General features: G+C 28.0%; 1 protein-coding gene across 1 annotated transcript; it reads left to right on the top strand.

The window, feature by feature from the left end:
• The first annotated feature begins 5,349 nt into the window (after nucleotides 1-5,349).
• LOC123296740 (paramyosin, long form) lies at nucleotides 5,350-20,828 on the top strand. The gene is made up of 9 exons (XM_044878358.1): nucleotides 5,350-5,589; nucleotides 6,320-6,376; nucleotides 6,453-6,539; nucleotides 6,713-6,879; nucleotides 11,310-12,309; nucleotides 12,382-12,494; nucleotides 19,271-19,595; nucleotides 19,888-20,460; nucleotides 20,523-20,828. Exons 1-9 carry the CDS (start codon nucleotides 5,467-5,469, stop codon nucleotides 20,730-20,732), a joined length of 2,655 nt encoding a protein of 884 aa, XP_044734293.1. The 5' UTR covers nucleotides 5,350-5,466; the 3' UTR covers nucleotides 20,733-20,828.
• The last annotated feature ends 1,784 nt before the right edge of the window (nucleotides 20,829-22,612 follow it).

The raw sequence follows: 22,612 nt of genomic DNA, 5'->3' as shown, positions 1-22,612 counted from the left end.
TTCTTAGTTTTCCAATCTTTAAAAGAATTTAAGAACCATTGCACGCCATTAAAAGTATAACTTCCTGACACCTCCACCATTTTTTCTACTATGTGTCGTTTTTGGGATTGTAGGATATCATCAAAAAAGCCAAATAAATAACAGCGAGTTAAAAAATAAAGATGTTTTTTTTGCAATTCCGCCACTGATTTGATGTTATCTTAAAATATCTTCTGTATTCCAGTTTTAAATCGAAAAAATTTTTTGTTATTACTTATGAAATGTTATTATATATTGATTACCTGTAAATAATACTTGTTATTGAATCTTTTTAACTGGATTATAAACGGAAAGTATATTCACTATAAAAGAATACAGTAATAACAAAACCAAATATTTGCATCTATGCTGTTTTTTTAAAAACTTAACTGGTTTTTAAAATATGTGCTGATTCGGACAGTTTCCGGTTTTTAAGAAAAATAAATCATTGATCAGCAAAATATTAACGGGGAAAATTAACTTTTAAGGCTCTAATATTTTTATTTTTAATAATTTACAATTTGATTTTTCCAGTAAATAAACAGGAAACAGTTTGCTCCATTTTGTATGGTTCGTAAGGTAACATCATCGTGAAGGCCAATCTTATTAAAGAAAAATCAAAAGTGGTGTTATTTCACTGAAAAAATATTTGATTTTGAGATTTACAGCACGAAGAATTTTTCATCAAGATCAATGTGAATTAATATTTATTCTTCAAAGCAATATACCTTAAAAGTACTTAAAATATAATCAATAAACCGCTAACAGCAGAATAATTTTAACACAACGTTGCAATTTTTGACAGAAATTACATCAAATATTTGTGGAAAATTTTTATAATCAATTCAACATGCAGTCAGTGTTGAATGCCAATTTGCTAGACCTGTGTCATATAAAACCATGCCCTACCAATTCGCTCCGAGCGTGAATTTCGTTTCCATGACAACGATACACTACTTTAATTATAGAATTAATGGATGCATATATAATTGTGTGGATTGCATTGAAAACTTACATTTAAAATTTAATATTCTTGTTTCACAAATTTAAATAAATAATTACGATAATTAACATTTGAAAAATAATATTTGTACAATTTGATTTCTTATTTTCACAATTTTTAATGCATTAAGTTTAATTAATTAGTGTTTTTCAATCATTTTAATTTGACAGTTTCTATATCATTAACATGTAAATAATTGCAAATTAGTCATAACAGCCCACTTTATCTCCAAAATTTTTCACTTAAAGCGCTGGCATCGATTTTATTATCCCTACCATGACTACGCACACAACGAATAGTGCAAAAACATTATCCATTAACAAATAATAAAGATTTTTAAAAGCTGCAATTAAACAGTCTGTTCATTTTAGGAAATTTTTTATAAAATTATGATGACATCGAAGAAATATGTATAATTGAACAACATTGGCGAAAATAAAATAATTATTCATAATAAAATTAATAACGTTATTATTATTCATTGTTTTTTAATGGTTTGAGAATTCGTTTACGAAACGTAACGTAACTGTTTTAAATATAGAAATTAAATTTTTATTAAAACCAATGTCATACAAATTTTTCAACAGAAATAAAGTTTTATTGTTTTAACTATAAAACGTCTTTTATTATTTTTATATTATATTTATAGATAATAATATACATATGGGCAATCAAATTCAAAAAATAACACAGCAAATTGGATAACATTTTGGAGTTATTTAAAACATATATTATAGTGTACAGATTCCTCAAAGAAATCGAGTTGTCTTTAAGGATTAACTATATATACTATATCATTTTAATTAACCATTCACGGAAAAGTTTAAACAGAATTCTGTAATAAAATAAGAATCAAAGAAAACCATAATTTGGTGGAAGCGCAGTTAATTCTGAATAGAAAATACTATGAACAGACCTGTGCATTTAAAGAAATTGCGTTTTTCGGCGATTTTTTTGTCGCTTATATATATTTTAAAAAGAAGTTATTTTCCACAGAATACATGGTAAAAATATCAGCAGGTTTATAACTATTGAAAAGATTGTTATAAATTTATTGACATATTTTGAACGTTTTGTGTTGTCATGACATCGATATTCATAAATTCTAGTTACGATTAAACAAAAAATGTCATAGAAATTTAGATTCATTATGAGCTTACGTTGATTTCTATAATAGAGATACCGTTCAAAATTAAAAACAATTTTTTATGTCGAAAACTTCCTAATGAAAATCCAATTTTTCGTTTCTAAATTCAATTTCACTAAATATATCTCTGAGAATAATATAAATTACATAATTAACAATTCGAATCATTGCAAAAACGAAGTAGTCATATCATAAAAAGCCTCTGAAAATATAATTTGAATAGTTACCTCTACTGGTGACATAATTGTTTTTTATGTTTTTTGATTTTTAGACATTCTTCTAGTCCACAGTACTTACGCCCTAGTATTTCTATCGATTAACATACATTCAAATCTCACATGATTATGAATAGAAAACTAAAAATAATAAATCTTGTACGCTTTGTCTTTTTTTATGGCAAATCAAAAACCATTTTGTCATTTTTTATACTCAATTCACTTAACTTATTACAACTTTTTTGGACCTGTAAAATTAAACAGAACAATTTCGATAATGTTCTCAACTAAAAATTGTACCAGATACGCCATATCGAAGCCATATCCAAATTTTCAAATCCAATAAAAGCTATAACTTATACGTACTGTGGGCTAATAATTTTCATTTAAATACAATAAATATACCTAGTTAAAATTTATTTTTGTTTCTAAATTTTAATTAAGGAAGTACATTTTACATCTGCAAATGTGCATGAATGTATGTATCTCTTTTGAATATATTATTAGTTAATCTGCACTTCATATCGAATTAATCGCATAAATATGCCAAAATTTATATTTACAAGCAGAACGGCATGACTCTAGGTAACTTTGTAAAATTAAAATATATTTTTAGAACAATAATAGTAAATATATCAAATCTTTATTACCAACTCAAAGTTTTTTTTTTGTTTGAATGCAAAATAGTTTCTAATTGCTTGAATATCAATAGCAAAAAAATATTCCTTACGAATAAATTTTTAATAAAATGGAAAATTTTTACCAAAATTTTCCGCATTCTGAAATTATACGTCTACATATTAACTCGTACGAGTTAATAGGTACTCTTACCTGTGATCCACAAAAGATATGTTCAAGGATCAAACCAAACCTTCTCAAACTTATTGTACATTCAAATTAGCTAGTTTTGAGAAAAGTTGTCAGATGCCAGATCAGCATAGTAACTGCATAAAAATGCCTTCCCAATTTTTACTTAAAAAGGTATCTGTATATATAGAAAAACCGAAATAAAAATTATCATAATAGCTATTAAACTATTTATGGGGAATTACCGAAGAAATGTTTTTTGTTCAAAACAAAATTATTGGTTTTTAATTTATTTAATCTTTTTGTGTAATTTTATAAAATTTCTTGAAATATTCTACGTGCGATGTTTATTTTTGTAAATATAGTAGTTATTATTGGTTGAGGTGATTGAGGCGATGAGGCAAGGTGATTCATACTTTACATATGTTTGTGGGTTTGATAAAAATAACTTAAAATTTTTTGGATACCTAAGTATACACTCTGCATATTATCTCATTTTACTCTGATGTCAAATTATATTGAGTGTCTTCGAAACTTAATTATTTTTAAAATTATACATTCTCAAAGATTATCGACTTGATTTTCGTAATAATAATCTTTTAATCTTTTACTCGCATCTCAGATTGATTTACACACTTAAAGATTTATGAAATTCAAATAAAATTATAGTTTTCCAAAAAATATGTTTTTATTGAAAATGTAAATATTTATTTATACTGATTATATGTCATTTATGAGCAATCAAAATTTTAAAATTCCTTACGCTAAATTGTTTTATTTGAGCTGGTAAAGTTTGCATTTTTAACATACAAGCTCCATACGATTTTGTGTTTTATCATACAAGCAAAGAAAGTTATGCTACACGCGTAATCTGTGGATAACTATAAAATATCGGACTTTATTTCAGTTTTGAAATCCAATTCAAAAACTGAGCTTTTGGCATTAGTTGCTACTATCATTGTGATAGTATATTAAACTTAAGCAATTCAAGCCAACCCACAGTCTCGTATGTTCGTAATAGTTTTTGACATGTGATGCTTGAAAAATTTACATGGTTTTCAGAAATGTAAAAATTTTGAGTTTAGCCTATGTTCAACCGTTAAAGATAGAACAAAAGTTTAAATGTAAAAAAGTTTCCTTATAAAAAAATTAACAACTTTTATTTGAAACAATTTTCGTAAACGTCATTGACGGTGCAAATAAGGGCAAAACTTGGGTGTCTATTTTCTCCGAAAGTATAAAAGATAGTTTTGAAAAAAAACAACAACAACATACTACATACATCTAGAACATACTACAAAAAATCAAAAAAATAATTTTCGAAAACTAGTACAAATGGCAACCAGAAGACGATGTGCATCGCGTTTTGCGATTTTAGTGGTAAATTGTAAAATTTTTTGTAAGATTTTTCTAACGAAACATGAAATCATTAAGGTTTCATAAAAATTGCAAAGAAATTATTAGAGAAATAATTTTTCAAAAATCAAGCTTCATTCACTATTTCTATTTCATGAATTAAAAATAATAATAATAATAATTCCGTTTTTTACAGCCACCCAATACAGAAAAATATTTGAAGGTAGGAAAATATGGTTGTCTTTATTTTAAATGTGACTTGAAAGATATGAAAAGCAATATTATTTATAATAAAAGTTCAATGTAATTAACAAAAACAATTCCATATTATATTTGAAATATTTATATTTTTTTCAACTAATAATTAATTAGTATCGATTTTATCAATAAAAACAATTCAGATCAATTTGCCAAAGATAAAATACAAGATCAATAAATTCATCGAATTTACTCACAATATTATCAACATTATCAGCAGCCAAAATATATGAAATAATAGAAGTATACGCCAAAATGTTTTAAATACTCTTCCCTAATTATATTTTCGAAGGTTTTCAAAATAATAGAAAAAACAATGAAATAAATAAAGAAAATTCCTGTTTCATTAAAGATTTATGCAGGTAAGACAAAGAAAATAAACGTATTATGAAAATATTTTAATGATTCTACAAAACTAAGTAATAATAGACAGAGATATGAATTTCCAGAAAAGTCACATGAGTAATACAGATATTACAGGTACATATAATGCGCATGCGTAATTAAATTAGCGTCGGGATGCTGTACCTACTTAGCGACGTTCACAAACATAGTAACGGAGTCATCTCCACACGAACGACGAAACGGACGTGCTGCAGGTGTGTAAGTGCTCTGGGTGCTCTGTTATTGTTTTGACGTCTTACTGATTGAAGCACCAGGAGATGGCTTCCTCCTCATCCGCGGTCGCGAAGACCTCGAAATACACGTACCGGTCGACCGGCGGTGGTACCGCCGATGTCAGCATCGAGTACTCTGCTGATTTAAGTGCGCTCACTCGGCTCGAGGTAAAAAAATTACTATTTTTTTTGTATATTTTTTGTTGCAAATTCTTTTAAAAAAATGCTTAAAAATAATATATAATATGCTAGTGGCTAAAAAATATGCAAAAAAATGCACGCTAAAATGCTGAAAAAAACGCTTATTTTAAAGTGCTGCTTAATTTATAATGTGTTAAGTCAATAAATTCTATAAAAAATGTGTTTTTCAAATGATAAAAAATTGTGCTAAAATCCACAAAAAAGGTTTTTGCTAAGTGATTTTTAAAAATTCAACAAAATTCAATATCACTATCATCTACCAGTGATTCAAAAATTCAAAACATAAAAAATGATGAAATAAATTAAAGAACTCAATTTTTTGTGATTTTTTTATTTATAATTTTGGTGAAATTTTTTTAGAAAAAAGTGCTACTAAATTAATCAAATTAAATTACCTTATTTGTGAATTAATATGTTTTTTTTTTATTTTTACACTAAATTGCATTGGTTATTAAGAAATTTAGAACAAATTTGCGCTGATTCATGAGTATTCTTGGTGAAAATGGTGACGTTTACAAGTTATAAATAGGAAAATGGTTCATGAAACTTTGTAATGTATCCCGGATATTATGAATCAGCCATATGCATAACTTTTACTAACATATCTTTTGAAATTTAAGTTATTTTTAGATTAGATAGAGTAATTTAAAAAATGTTTTAAAACTTAAAATGATTTTTTCCTTTCCTATTATTTTAGGATAAAATTCGTCTTCTTCAAGAAGATTTGGAGTCTGAGCGAGAACTCCGTCAACGAGTATGTATCATTCATATTTTAAATTTCGTTTTTGTATAATAAATATGAAAAATTTATATTAATTAACTTAATTTAGATTGAACGTGAAAAAGCTGATTTAAGTGTACAAGTAATCCAACTTTCTGAACGTTTAGAAGAAGCTGAAGGTGGTGCTGAAAGCCAGGTAATTTTAATTAATTTACAGACAGATGTATTTTCATAGTATAATTAAATTAAAAATAGAAAATAATTAACCCAATTTCGCCCACTTAAAAAGATATTTACATGTTTTAATTAAATGCCTTTACGTTCTCTATTCAATATTTGGTATCAATTAATCATTGATAATATTTGTAGTTCGAAATTAACAAGAAACGCGACACTGAATTATTGAAATTGAGAAAACTTCTCGAAGATGTTCATTTGGAATCTGAAGAAACAGCTCATTTATTGAAAAAGAAACATCAAGAAATTATTGTTGATTTCCAAGATCAAATTGATCAACTTTCAAAAGCTAGAGCCAGGTAAATATATTTAAAAAAATTTAAATTTGGAAGATTTAATGTTAAAATCATTAAATATTTATAAAATTACTGTGGAAAATTAATTTTTGAATTTTGTGAAAATTACACTTTTACATTTTAATGATAAAAATTTACGGTTTTTAACCCTGTTATTCACGTGTATACGTTGGAATTTTCATATTACTTCGTGACGAAAAAGTTTTTAGTTGACCTAAATATAGATATCTATAGATTACATTACTTTCCAACGGATCGAAAGTCACTGGACCTTTTAAATTTGCAATTAATTATTTCATAAGTTATTTTACATGTGTTTTTCTTTGAATCTTGAATCCGTTTTATTGACCAAATTTAATAAACAATTTTCCAAATATATTATATGAAAAATATTTGACTCTTATTTTCACTTTTCTTTGAACAATTTTGGATGAATAGGTACCACCTAAAGCGTTTCAATATATTCCGATGAGAAAATTTTTTCATATGGCTGTAACGCAAAGCTATTTAGTTTTTGGAAATATGTCGCAAAATTTTTTATACAATAATTTTTTTAACACATCTAATCTTGGGAAAATCGAGAAAAAAAGTTCCAACGAAAATTTTCTTCGTCATTTTAGTTATGTTTTTAGTTATTTTAATTTTTATACTCTTAGCTTTATTTTCACTTTTCTTTGAACAATTTTGAATGGATAGGTACCACCAAAAGCGTTTTAATATATTCCGATCAGAAAATTTTTGCATGAGCCTGTAACGCAAAACTATCCAGTTTTTGTAAATATGGCACAGAAATATGGCAGAAGTTTTTTATACAATAATTTTTGTAAACACATCTAATGTTGGGAAAAAAGAAAAAAAAATTTTCTTTTTAATTTTAGTTTAATTTTGTGTAACATATAGTGACTTTCGGAATCCATTTTATCCAGCAATAGTTTATCATTCCAGAAGAAGGGCATCAAAAATTGACATGAAAAATTTTAATAAATTATTACGGATATCAAAAAATTTTCCATAGTTTATTTTGCTTCCGTTAAATATAAATGTCATGTCATAAAATTAAAATCTTTTCGAGAACAAAATATAAAATGGCCGTAGGAGATGCTTTAAATAGTTTTAAAATTCAACATCACTGCATGTTATATTATTTAAATAAAACCGACGCATACGTAAAGACGCCGTAAGAAAATAAAAGCAACCAAACATCATCGATGTTATATTTATAACATTTGTTGGACGTCGTTGTGTATTTAGTGGACGTCTGCGTCCATATAAGTACTGCATGATACTTAACACTTGTTACTTAAAATAATACTATTATGAAAACTTTGAAATATCACACAACTGAAATGATTTATTTCTTCTTTCGTTTTAATTTATATTTTTTTCTGAAAAAAAAAATTTTTTTTTGTATATTTTTTCCATTTTTTTTAAATTTTTTGCAATAAAATTGTACTAAAGTACTTAAAAAGATCAGTGTACAAAAATTATTTAAAATGTCGTAATCCTGATTTTGATTAGTCAAGAGTGAATAAAATATCGGAGAAAACCGATGTAATGGCTTACATTTAATTTCTTCTTCTGAAACAATACACAGATATGATAAATACATCATACAACATTCAAATGCTTTCTTCAAATTCTGTTTAATTCTCGATTTTAAAATTTTATATCTCTTATTATCTTTTTGTAAATCACAATTTTTAAACTTGTACTAGCCTTTTCCAGCGGCTTCGCTTGCAATATTTATTCATTTCAACCTTTAATTAAGTATAGTTGCAATCATACTTCCATCCTTTGCACAATAAGCAGGAGACCTTCAGTCACGGAGCTCTCTGCGCTCGTAATTTTCCGGGAGCTTTGTTCCCCGGGCCAAAAAACCAAATTTATCGTTTTTCGGGAAAAGAGGAGGAGGATTTGAGGTGAAAAACTTTAAAATTTAAGATTTTTACCATTAGTTTCATGAACTTTCATATTGAAAACAAAAAACCGCATCTTTCTAACATACATAGAAGAAAAAAGATAGTTTTTGAGATGTTTTCACTATTTTCTAGGAACAAATATTTTAAAATAGTTTGAAATTTTCTGTTTATTTAACTTTAATATATATAGATTTAATGAATGGAAAAAGCCTCATTATTCTAGCGTGAAAAGGTTTATTAAGTTTATGGGGTGTCTGTCCTATTTTTTGGGAGTTATGATTTAGATATTAAAATACATTTTAAAATTGATTATATTTTATAATAATGTGAATAACGAAGCCCCAACCTGAGAAATGATTGGTTCTCCATACAAACTGTCATCCCCTATTTTACCCCCTTCAAGTTTTATTTTGCGATGAAAAGTATAATGTGTCCTTTCCCAAGCTCTCATCCCAAATATACAGAAAAAGGATGTCTTGATTTAAAAAAGTTTTTTCTTGAAATAAGAAAAAAGATTCTTTGGGTGAAAAAAAATTACTCCTCTCAAGCAAATTTTCGTTTTTCTTTTAATATTCTTGAGCCAAAAAAACCATTTTTTCCGTTGTAACATAGTAGAGTGAATTTATTTAGAATTAAGACTAGACTCTATTCAAAATTTGCTTATTACCGAACCATATTCTCGACGGATTCTTATTTCGTTTTATTATGGATTTTTTCTTAATAGACAAACTTTAATCATCCTACGAAACCGAAGAGAACAATAGAAATTTCGCTGTATTACGCGCTCCCCGTCAACTGTTCAAATAATTTCTGCAGAAAGTAGACTTTTTTTTGGACTAAAGGCAATAGTGATAAAAAAGTTATTGAAATAATCATTTCAATGTCATGAAATAATTTTTTTTTTTAATTTGAAGAAAATATATATATTTTTAATTTTTTCCACATACAATTTTATGAATATTTGACAAAATGCCAAAACTAATTTTATAATTATAAATTCAAAAAAATATTTTTTTAAGAGTTTTATAATATTTTGGCAAAAATTATAAACACCACATAAATATTATGCAATAATTACTTAATTATTAAAATTAATTAACCAAAAACGAGAAAACAAACTATTTTTATTTTTAATATATGTAAAAAAATAAATACTTTTTATTTTAAACGTAAACAGTTCTTATGAATAATTAGAAACGGCGTTAAGGAAAACTTTTTTCAAAAGTTTATACTTAAATTCTTGAAAGAATCATTCTAGGAGTTAATGACAGTGGAATATATGGCTATAACCGTTTGTCTTGTTTTTAGATCATCCACTTTTTTCACATTATTTTTCACAGTGTATAAAATTTATAGACCATAAGATAATGACAGATATATATGTGCCTCATTTTCTCGCTTATTCCTTGCAGGGGCTGAAAATTATGCATTGCTTTTGCCAATAGTTATGAACATTCACGGTATCTTCGTTCATACTTAATGATAATTTTATTTCGACTACTTTATCTCTTGTTACGCAGTTGCCCATCATTTTCCGATGCTAATCTCTGACATAAAATTCGATTACTAAACATAGCAGAGTCGATAAAAATTTTATAAAAAAAATTTTCATTTTAGTCAAAACTTTTTAAAATTTTAATCCCTTCGAAGCACAAGCGAGAAAATGGATAGCCTTGACCCTCCATAATTTAACGGTCGACAAAAAGCGAAGGATAGATATATTTGTGTATCTTAAAACTACCGCACATTGTGTAAAATATGATGAAACTATTGATGAAATTTTCAAATAAAGCAATAATTGTGATACTCAGTCTCAGGCACATCGATGTATGCACACAACTCGAAAAAACGGCGAGTCAAATTAGGAATTTCTTCACTTTTGAATTAAAAAAACAATCCAACCATTTATTTTAGTACAGTTAGAGATCTTACAAATAAAAGAGACGAAAGAAACCGCTCACACTTTGCCAAAACTTCATGAAATGTGTTTCTTAAGTGTAAAATATCATTCGTAACGCAGGAATTAGTAGCGTAAATGTTTCTATTTGATAATAAACAATAAATTGTTAATTCAATAGAACGTTTAATGACAAAGTTGACTTACAAAATTAATAAATAGGCAACTTGAACTACGTATACGTTATACATGTCTAATAGTTTTCGAATAGTAGATAAACACTAAACATTTACGTCATACAAGCTGCCTAAATACTAATTTTTTAAGTGAATTTTAACATTGATCGTTTCATTGAATTAACAATTTATTGTTTATCAACAAATAGAAACATTTGGACCACTAACTCATGCGTTACTAATGATATTTGACACCTAAGAAACACATTCCATGAAGTTTTAGCAAAGTGCGAGCGGTTTCTTTCATTTTCCTTTATTAATCGATTTTTGTGACATCTTCTACTGTACTACTTTTATTAAGAACTGAATTTACGCTATAATACGTAATAAATTGGTTATCATAGATTGAAATAAAAATTAATGAATTTTATTCATTTACAGAACCGAAAAGGAAAAGGCTAAATTCCAACAAGAAGTCTATGAATTGTTAGCTCAAATTGAATCTATTTCAAAAGAACGTACAGCATCATTCAAGCATGTTGAAAAACTTGAAATCCACATCAGTGAACTCAATGTTCGCATTGAAGAACTTAACCGCACTGTTGTTGATATTACATCACACAAAACACGTCTTTCACAAGAAAACATCGAACTTGTCAAGGAAGTTCAAGACTTGAAAGTAAACATTGAAAACGCTACTTACTTGAAATCTCAATTAGCTACACAATTGGAAGACTGTCGCCGTCGTATGGAAGATGACGAACGCAGACGTTCAGTCCTCGAGGCCAACTTACACCAAGTTGAAATCGAATTAGAATCTGTACGTGTACAACTTGAAGAAGAAAGTGAAGCTCGTTTAGACCTTGAAAGACAACTTGTCAAGTCTAACGGTGAAGTACAAGTATACAAGAGCAAATACGAATCTGAAGCTGCTGCCCGCATTGAGGAGGTTGAAGAAATCCGTAAGAAATATACCATCCGCATTAGTGAACAAGAAGAACACATTGAAACCTTATTGGTTAAGATCAACAATCTTGAAAAACAAAAATCACGTCTCCAAAGTGAAGTTGAAGTATTGATCATTGATTTAGAAAAGGCAAACAACACCGCTCGGGAATTACAAAAACGTAGTGAACAACTTGAACGTGTCAATGTTGAACTTAAGAGCCGTCTCGACGAAACTGTTCAACTCTATGACCAAAGCCAACGTGACTTGCGTAACAAACAATCTGAAGTACAACGTATCACCCATGAATTGGACAAAACCCGTGAACAAAAAGATTCATTGGCCCGTGAAAACAAGAAATTGGGTGATGATTTGGGTGATGCTCGCAATCAAATTTCTGACTTGACCCGTCGTCTTCATGAATTAGAACTTGAACTTCGCCGTTTGGAGAACGAACGTGAAGAACTTACTGCTGCTTACAAGGAAGCTGAAGCTGTAAGTTTGTATAAAACTATTAATTTGTAGTGTCACGAAATTTCATTTTGTTGTTTTTAAATTCATTTTTAGGGTCGCAAAGCTGAAGAAGCACGTTCTCAACGTCTATCTGCTGAATTCAACCAATTCCGTCATGATGCTGAACATCGCTTACGAGAGAAAGATGAAGAGATTGATGCTATTCGGTAAGAAAGTTTTCTTGTACAATTTTCTACCTCATTTATACATACTATTCTGTATACAGGGTGCTTCTTTAAGTTGATATATTCTTGAAGCTCGATAATTAAAATTAATCGCGGAAAATGCTTCAAACGAAAAATGTGACTTTCAAAGGCACACATCTTATACCGGCGTCGAATTTGATCTAAGTTTTCGGGTGCAATTATTAATTAACATTAGATGAAAGCTTTAAGTTAGAAAGTTGTTCTTAAAGATAGTTTAGACAGAACAAAAATAATCTTTTTATAAAACTAAACCACCTAGATTTCGTGCCTAGATAGAGTACTTAGATTTCGAAGAAAAATTATACGAAATAGCACAATTTTGGCTAAAACTTTTCAGTCTGTTTTTGCCTAAACTGTACGATTTGAGGAAAAATTTTCGAACAAATAATGTTAATTTTTTTATCAATAACAACTTTCTAATTTAAAGTGTTCATCTATCAGTTACCATTTGTGGAGTAGAATGAGCCTGAAAACCTAGCTCAAGTTTATTGTCTGAGTAAGATGTGCTCCTATACACATATATGCCATCTTAAAAAAGCACCCTGTATAAGTATTTTTTAAATGTAGCTCCTCAGTTTAGGTAATTTTACCACTCTGCGTATCTTCCATAATAAAAATAGAATAATTTTTTAACTTTAGGCACAAGCGGGCTTTACTTAAAATTTACGTTTAGATATTTTTTAATTTGTGCCTTTCCCATTGATAATTTTCATACAAAATCTAATCACTTTTATCAGTCTTAAATTTTAATCATATGTGAAATTCACATTCATGTAAATAAGAAAATTAGAAAATGCACTCAAAATAGAAACTTGGACCAAAAAAATGTAATAAACTAAAAGCGTTAAAAAATTAAATTCATTACAAAAAAAAGTGCAAGTGAAAATATTAGCTAATAGACCGTGAACCCATAGGAATTACCTTATCTAAAACATTGGCGATTTTGTTGTGACCCGACGGTCAAATATATGAATATCGAGCTTTTCAATTTCCATACTTCAACGATTTTTTGTCTCTATTATATGCCATAAGGCCTAAATCACTTTCTTTTAACATATGCGGCAGATAAAAAAATCATCAGAATACACCGATAAACGAAAAACTCAATTTACCATAAATTTAACACTTAAGCTACGATTTGCAATTTTTTTTGTTTGTTCAGAATGTTAGTTTTTTTATGACCTTATTTACCTTTATCAATCCTTTAAAGGGTAGACAAAAGGGAATCAAAGAAATTCCACTTAATTATTGGCTCACAATTTTTATTGTTTTGATAAGTTTATATATACAGAGTGTTCAAAACTATAGTTAACAAAAAAAAGGTTAATATAGGATGCAATTCTGAGATGTTTTTCGATATTTCGTACCGTTAACGATTTAAGGAGCCGTTAATTATCGTTTTACAGTTAGCAAAGTTTTAAGACATAAAGTTGCTAGCTTTAGGACAATAAATACCAAATACAAGGCAAATTTGTTTATATATATTTCGGTTTTCATAATATAACTTGAGCAATTCTTAAAATTAATAACGATAATTAACGTAGTTCTAACTCCACGCTTGTGTACTTTTCTTCTTAAAATTGGCCGTTCTATCGTTCCTCGTTCCTATGTTATCACTATTTTTGTACCCTGTTTAAAGCTCGATTATAAAAATTCATATTATTTTGATCTTTGAAATGCCATATTTTATTGTTAACTCAATATTTCGTGACCTTCATAATGAACATTGAACAAATAATGTCCTCTATTTAAAAATCAATCACAAGAGAATAGTGACAATCAACAATATTATTGACAGATTGAGAAATTAATTATAACAAAATGCAAACGAAAATAGATTTAAAAATAATTTACGTAAATTAATTTCTCAAAATACAATTCAGAAACTCTAAACTTAAAATAAAACACATCCGATTGGTGAAATATCAATGCCAATAAATTATTAAACAAAGACAAATGCATATAAAATGTAAAATTTACGCTGCCCTAGTTACAGTAATTATAATTAGGTCATCTTATAATAATAGGACAATTATTAATATATCAAAAAATTTATAAATAATCAAATTAGTAAAATTTATTTCCGGCATTAAAACAAAAATGGCACCTGTTCGTATAAAGAATTTAATTTCGTTTAATGACAGACCTGAGAAAACAATTTACTCATCAGCTTTAGTTAATAGTAATTTAAATTATATAAGTCGACAATATCAATCGCAAAGCAAACAATTAGAATCGAATAAAAATGTGTCAACGCAACATTCCTCCAATCAAATCAATAAAATTAAAAAAGTGGGGATATTAAGTAAGAGAATAAGTAATAAAATAAATGAAGTACATGCATTAACTGACCAGTTTGATGAATCGGAAAAGTTTTTGAAGGCAGTGAAAAAATCGAATAGTAAATTAAATAAAAAATCATCGAAAAGTGCTAAGAATATGGATTCATTATATGATGATTTTTATGGCGATGAAATTAGTGTTAAATCGGCATTGCAATCTGCAAAAAATGTTTATCGTGCAAAATCAGCAAAAGCAATTGAAGGACAATTATTATATCAAGCCTCAAAAAATTTATCTGCGAATACTGGATATAGTTTAGAATCTTTCCAACGTGAGAATATGCAAAATACTAATTATCATAGTACAATTGCACATGCGCATTTTATGGATGAACGATTACAAGATCAAATTGATAGATCTGTTTATGAACCATTGAACACACTTAAGCATGAATTAAAAAGTTATGAAAATAAAAGTTCACATTATTTTATGGATAAAAGGTATTTTAATTTTGTGCAAAATTCATCTCATCTTATCAGAACTTCGATTTAAATTTTCATTAATCGTTTTAGTTATGTTAGAATTTCATTGCGTTACCGCCACTATATAGTAATTGCATTACATAACGATTGCGTTAAATACTTGCATTTTTGTCGACTCAAGGTCATACAAACGATTAATATAAAAATTTTTAAACGAGTCTTTGAAATTTTTTATCAGTGAAAAACTTTAACCATGATTTTATTACCTAAATATTAAAATGAAAGATATTTTTTATAACAATAGACTATTAATTTTTTTTACTTTTTTTCAATAGTGTTCTAAAAATTAAAAATTTTTGATAGAAGTAGGCAAAATTTAATCAAAAATTAAAATAAAATCATTGCAATTATGAATTTACAATATTTTTTATTTAAATTAATAAATTGAATTAATATTGGTATTTAAAAAAAATTGTTTACAAAATTTTAATAAATTTTCAACTTGGCTAAAGATTAAATTCATAACTTGGCTGATGATTAAATTATTAACTTGGCTAAAGATTAAATTAAATAATTAATTAGTGAAAAAATTCACATTTTTTTATAACAATTGACTACTTAATTAATTACGTTTTTTAGTTTTTTACAATAGTTTTCTACAATTTAAAAACTTTTGGTAGAAGTAGGCAAAATTTAATCAAAAATTTAAATAAAACCATTGCAATTATATTTTTAAAATATTTTATATTTAAATTATTAAATTGAATTAATATAGGTATTTAAAAAATTGTTTACAAAATTTAAAAAAATTTTCAACATGGCTAAACATATTTCTAATTGCTCTTACGAAAAGATTAAATACAGAATGCCTAAAATTATAATAAGCCGTTTTTACAATAGTAATTGGAAAATAAAAACTAATAAATTTAATTAATTAAATACCATGTGTATACTGATTTGTATACATTAATTTATTTTTTAAAATATAAACTTAGAATCAGGTGCAGATCTAGAGTTTAAGGTTTAGGAGAATCAAAAACTGAACTATCTCGAGGACTCTATTTTGAACATATTATAAATAAAACAAGTGAAAACAAACAATTGACTGCGTTAATTGTTGAAATACCATGTATAGTCAGTGTTGATTTCTTTATCACATTACACATACAAACATGTGACACATACATAACTGATAATCAAGTATAGTACATATTATAAAATTTCCGTATAATTGGCGCCCTCACGGGTAAACAGTGATGTTTACGAAAAAATGTTTCAAACAAAAGTTGTTTAATTTTTGATAAGGAACATTTTTTACATTTAAACTTTTGTTCTATCTCTAACGGTTTACAAGATGGGTCCTACGGACCCAAGACCCAATTGACCTATGATGCTCATTTACGAACTTGACCTCACTTTTTACGTCCTGAGTAGGCTGTAAAAATTTCAGCTCGATATCTTTTTTCGTTTTTGAGTTATCGTGTCCACAGACGGACGGACGGACAACCGGAAATAGACTAATTAGGTGATTTTATGAACACCTATGACAAAATTTTTTTCCTAGCATCATTATTTTTAAGCGTTACAAACTTGGGACTAAACTTAATATACTATGTATATTTCATATATACATGGTATAAAGATAAATATATTTTCTAATGATAATCGAAAAGTAGTAAATTATGTACAGTTTTGGAGAAGAGGATCTAGACACCTTTGACTCCACCCTTAAATCCACGCTTGTTTTGTAATTTACAGATTTTCTCTATCTCTTGTTATTATCAGAAATTGAATTTATGGGAAAGCATTTATGATTTTATGAACACCTGCATCAAATTCATTAATTTAGTTTAAAAAATTATACAATTAGCTGAAGTAGTCCGGCTGTTTGAACAAGTACGGTGAATGTTCATTTTTTTGTTTTGCGGTATATGATATTTCAAAGTCTCTTAATCATAATAAACACAGTTTTGGGGATTAAAGGGAATTGAAAAAATACACTCGAACCAGGACTCGAACCCGGACTTCATGGATTCATGTCAAGAGCATGGATTCACAGTTTTGGGGCCTCTTGCGGGACAACATTTTGAATTATTTCATTATTGATATTTCATATGATTGAGCTTCAAAAAAGTTTTCATCATGAAGAAAATTTATCATAGATTCTGTTTATGCCAAAAAAAACTTTACTTTACGGCGCTTTACAAAAAGAATCGTTTTTACGATATTTTCAGAGCTATTTATTACGTCGTACAAATTGCCTAGTTGACGATATTTTTTGAGCATTTTAATACATTGACGTCATACAAATTGCCTAGTTGACTAGTCGCGTGACGGCCAGATAACTTTAACATCACAATTAATTATCTTCAGTAGTTTATTTTTTTAAATGCGCTTTAATCTAGTTTAAGATGGTGAAGACATAATTTGAAAATATTGATGGATTTTTGTCTTACGTTTTCAAAATCGCACACATTTCTGTCACTCCTTTATATAGATGCAGGATATAGTAATTGCAAGATTAAACAAAAAAAAATTAAATAATCAAGACTTTTCATTGCACATACATTCGCCATCAGGAAACATGCATATATTCAGTTTTTATTTATTTATCAATAGTAAAATCCATCGATATAATTTATATACAAGATTAACGACCGATAAAATATTTATAAAATGCCATTTGAAAAGGTTACTCTGACTGAAATAGATACGATTAGGAGGAAGTTATAAAATGAGCATGTGCAAACTTTAATGTTTCTTTTTCTTTAAAAATTGTTTAGGCCAACAATGCAATTTAAAGAAACTTTTATAATAGTTCTTTGGATAGTTTTGATTTGTTAATTATTATTAAATCACGTGCTGTACAAACATTATTGAAATGCCGTGTTCCGTTTGTCAAAGGTAGTTTTTTTGTTTAATTTTTCTTTTTATTGACAGCATCTAATAGATTTATTATGTAAAAGAATCGTTGGAATTCTATTTTTTTTATTGTGTATCTTTCAAAGCATTTTACCTACCAACATTAAAAGAAAATCGTAAATCTTTTTAAGTCTTTTATTAGAAGATTTAAAATGAAAAACAAAATGAGAAATTGCTTTTTAAAAAAAATCTATTTTTGTATTAGCCGTGAGTTTTTTGGAGAGTAATCAAAGAGAAATTTATTTTAGGTATATATAATGTAAAACTTCTAACCAATGAATTTTGTTTTTCGATACTTACGACATACAAAGTGTTACGTTACAGAATATTCTATAGCTATCTTATCCAATCAAAGCATTTAATCGCTCATTATATTTCTAAAATTGATCAAAAGTTGTTGTTTTGTTACTACTGAATCAAAAAAACCAAATTCGATCTTTACAAGTATTAAAAAATAAATCTTAGTTCTTGTGCTTAGAATTTCGTTTTGTTGACTTTTATTCAAATTATTTCCTAGAACAAGTAAAATTTACAAATTTTAAATTATCTAGGGGCTTAAATCAACAAATTTTATATCTTTTTTTTTAATATTTAATTTTATTTCAATAAAAATTATTATCTTTTCATTATGCAACGCAGGGAAGCGATACATTGCATCAACTAATTAATTTTGACAAATCTTATTAGACTTTCATCAAATGTTGCTAAAAATCATCTGGATTCTTGGGAAAAAATATTGTGAATCAAATTTGATAAAATGTATACCTACGCTAAGAGGAATATTTTAAAAAGTCACATATGGATATTGTTACGACTTTACTTAAGATTGTTCTGGTGCAAAAATATTGTATTTTTCTTTTTGTCCAATCTATAATAAGCCCAAAACAATACTAATCTGTGGAAGCCGTGGTTTACAAAGATCTCTAAAATATTTGAAATAAACGAATAATCACATTTACCTCTGCCCTAAATTAGTTATTACTATAGGTATTTGGTTTTTTATTTATCTTGAGAAATACATTTTTAAAATTTTTTTTCTTTTTTTTCCAGTAAACAAACTAGCATTGAAATTGAACAATTGAATGCCCGTGTTGTTGAAGCTGAAACCAAATTGAAAACTGAAGTAACCAGAATTAAGAAGAAGTTACAAATTCAAATCACTGAATTAGAATTGTCTCTTGATGTCGCTAACAAGACCAACATCGATTTACAAAAGGTTGTAAAGAAACAATCACTTCAATTGACTGAAATCCAAGCCCATTACGATGAAGTCCAAAGACAATTACAAGTTACTTTAGATCAACTTAGTGTCTCACAACGTCGCATCCAATCTCTTACTGCTGAATGTGAAGAAATCCGTGGCAATTACGAATCTGTAAGTTGAATCATTATATTTTTAAGCGTACATTCATTTGACCAATCTGAACATCAACCCGGTTGAAGACACGCAATCAAACCTAGACGGCGGACCAATCTAGCATAATCACACAACCCAGAACAGACTCATAACCCAGATCCCACCATCTGCTATCAGATTGGTACGCCAATTTGTCCATTGCTATCATCCACTATTATATTGATTCGCCAAAAAGTCAGCTTTGGATGATCCGCAGCTCTAACCAGACTAGGAATGAGAGTCCTTTAAATCAATTTTATATTTTGTTTAGGCCCTCCGCGCTAAGAGACAAGCCGAACAACAATTCGAAGAAGCCGCAAGCCGCATCAATGAATTGAACACAATCAATGTTAACCTTGCCACAAGCAAGAGCAAGATTGAACAAGAACTCACCACACTTGCTAGTGATTACGATGAAGTTTCCAAAGAATTAAGAATCAGTGATGAGAGATACCAACGCGTCCAAACTGAATTGAAACACACAGTAGAAATTCTTCATGAAGAACAAGAACGAATTGTCAAGGTTGAAGCTATCAAGAAATCATTGGAAATTGAGGTTAAGAACTTGAGCGTTCGTTTGGAAGAAGTTGAAACTAATGCAATTGTTGGTGGTAAACGTATTATTAGCAAATTAGAAGCTCGTATGAAGGATCTTGAACTTGAATTGGAAGAAGAAAAGAGACGACACGCTGAAACCATTAAGATCTTACGCAAGAAGGAACGTTCCGTTAAAGAAGTTATGATTCAATGTGAAGAAGACCAAAAAACAATTTCTTTGTTACAAGAATCATTGGACAAATCCAACCAAAAGATTGCCATTTACAAACGTCAATTACAAGAAACGGTACGTTTAAATTAATCATAACAAAATAACATATTTATTAAATTATTTATTTCATTTTTCAGGAAGCAACATCTTCACAAAGTGTTACCCGTGTCCGTCGTTTCCAAAGAGAACTCGAAGCTGCTGAAGATCGTGCTGATACTGCTGAAAGTAATTTATCACTTATCCGCGCTAAACACCGAACCTTCGTTACCACTAGCACTGTTCCTGGATCCCAAGTATACCTTGTACAGGAAACAACCCGTCAAAGCTCCACCAACATTATGGAATAGATTTCATAAAAGAACGTTATTTTAGAAAACAAAATATCATTTTAAAATGCGTTTATGTTAACTAACGCACGCACGCACACATATCCAGTTTACTTACACATCAGAGCGCAAATACATCAAGCAGAATCCATCATCTAGCAGACATGATGACGACTATAATAATTATAATACTCAATTTAATTTTATAACTACGCACGCGCAATTATTTCACAGATTGTTTATTTTATTTATTTTATGTTATATTGTAAATCATCATTATTATAATAATTATTATATTATTTTAAAAATATACTTACATTAAAATTTAAATTTTAAATAAAAAGAAATGAATGTAATTTGATTTATTTGAAAAAAAAAAAAAAACATTTACATTGTACAAAATGTATAAAAATACAAAATCAATTACATAGGAGGATCCACTCTCATAACAAACACTATGTATTTATTATGAAAAAATATATTATCATTACTGTTTGTAATAACAATATTATTTTGTATAACAATTCAACATTTTTTATCATTTAATTCTTTTCTTCTAGGTCGCTTTAAACTTACAAATGAAGTGCTAACATATTTCACATATTTCATAAGTATTAAAAAAAGTTTTCTCTCTTCTGGGCGGAAAGTGTCAACTTGCGCACCACGGAAGATTGTTAAGAATGTCTCAAATCGCACAAATTTACTTTTGCTCTCTAGATATGTAATATACCATAAAATTGAATTAAAAATTGCCTATCCCTGATCAATTAATGGGATTAATTGCCCTTTTATAGTCATTATATGATCTTTTAAATGATAAAATTTATTTTCCAAAATTCTTTATGTATGTTCCGATCGCTAATCATTTAGCGTGACCAATTACAATTTCTGACTATTCGAATGATATAATTATTTTTTTTTAAATTCTTCACTTGATGTGATAACATCCCGTAAACGCATACAATCTGGAAGCAATACATTATATTATTGGTGATATTCCGACTAGTGACTATGCATAGACCACTTTCATAGTCGGCGACTATTCGGCAAAGAGCGCCTTGGCCTCTTAATTTATGTGTATTTTTCAATCAAATTGAATATCATTTGGCACTGCTTACACTTTACGGGAATTATTAACCAATTGGTTAAACAAATCCATATACGAGACTTTCTTTTTGACATGATTAAATATTACTTGAGCTTTTTCACATGAATGAGCAATAACAGTATTGTCTTTACTTATTATACAAAAACACCGCTTTGAAACGCGCAAAATCGAAAATTAAGAAATAATGCGATGTAAACCAAACATATTCCGACAAGCTCTCAGGCGGCTATTGCGGTTTCCGCGCGAATAAGCTGTGAACTGAAGCTGAATATCCTAGATAGTCGACTAATCGGCTTCTTTATAACCGATTAATCGGCTTATCTCCGTCAGAACATCTCTAATTATTATATTTCACTACCAAGAAGTATAGGTATTCGAAATAATTAAAATGTTCAAGTATTCTGAGCCTGATGGGTTATTCCATTCAATACTAGTTGATAAAATAGCAGTATCAATTTGCTTGGCTTATAACTAATTTTATCATAGGAGTAACGACATTCTGTACTTAATAATAGTGAAACTAGCATCAGAACATAACATAAAAAGTTTACTAAACTAAAGAGAGTTTAAATAAATTGTATTATCATCTATAATCCTATATTATTATACTTGCCTTGAGATTTTCAACTCTTTGCTTCAATGAAAAGTGCGTTAATGTTCTAATAAAATATTTTAACCCGTACATTCATATTAACTTTACAAAGTTAAAATCTAACATTTAAAAATTACTTTTCATATAATTATACTGAATTTATGATCTACACTACAGTACACTCTACAGGCTACAGCACTA

The sequence above is a fragment of the Chrysoperla carnea genome, chromosome 3, assembly GCF_905475395.1.
Source record: "Chrysoperla carnea chromosome 3, inChrCarn1.1, whole genome shotgun sequence".
Taxonomy (NCBI): Eukaryota; Metazoa; Arthropoda; class Insecta; order Neuroptera; family Chrysopidae; genus Chrysoperla; species Chrysoperla carnea.
The sequence above is the reverse complement of the archived record's forward strand: the minus strand, read 5'-3'. Positions and strand labels throughout refer to the sequence as shown.

Coding starts and splice junctions, on each gene's coding strand:
- LOC123296740 (XM_044878358.1), top strand. CDS start 5,467: ATGGCTTCCTCCTCATCCGCGGTCGCGAAGACCTCGAAATACACGTAC. Junction 12,495..19,270: donor GAAGAGATTGATGCTATTCG/GTAAGAAAGTTT, acceptor TTTTTTTTCCAG/TAAACAAACTAGCATTGAAA. Junction 20,461..20,522: donor AACGTCAATTACAAGAAACG/GTACGTTTAAAT, acceptor TTCATTTTTCAG/GAAGCAACATCTTCACAAAG.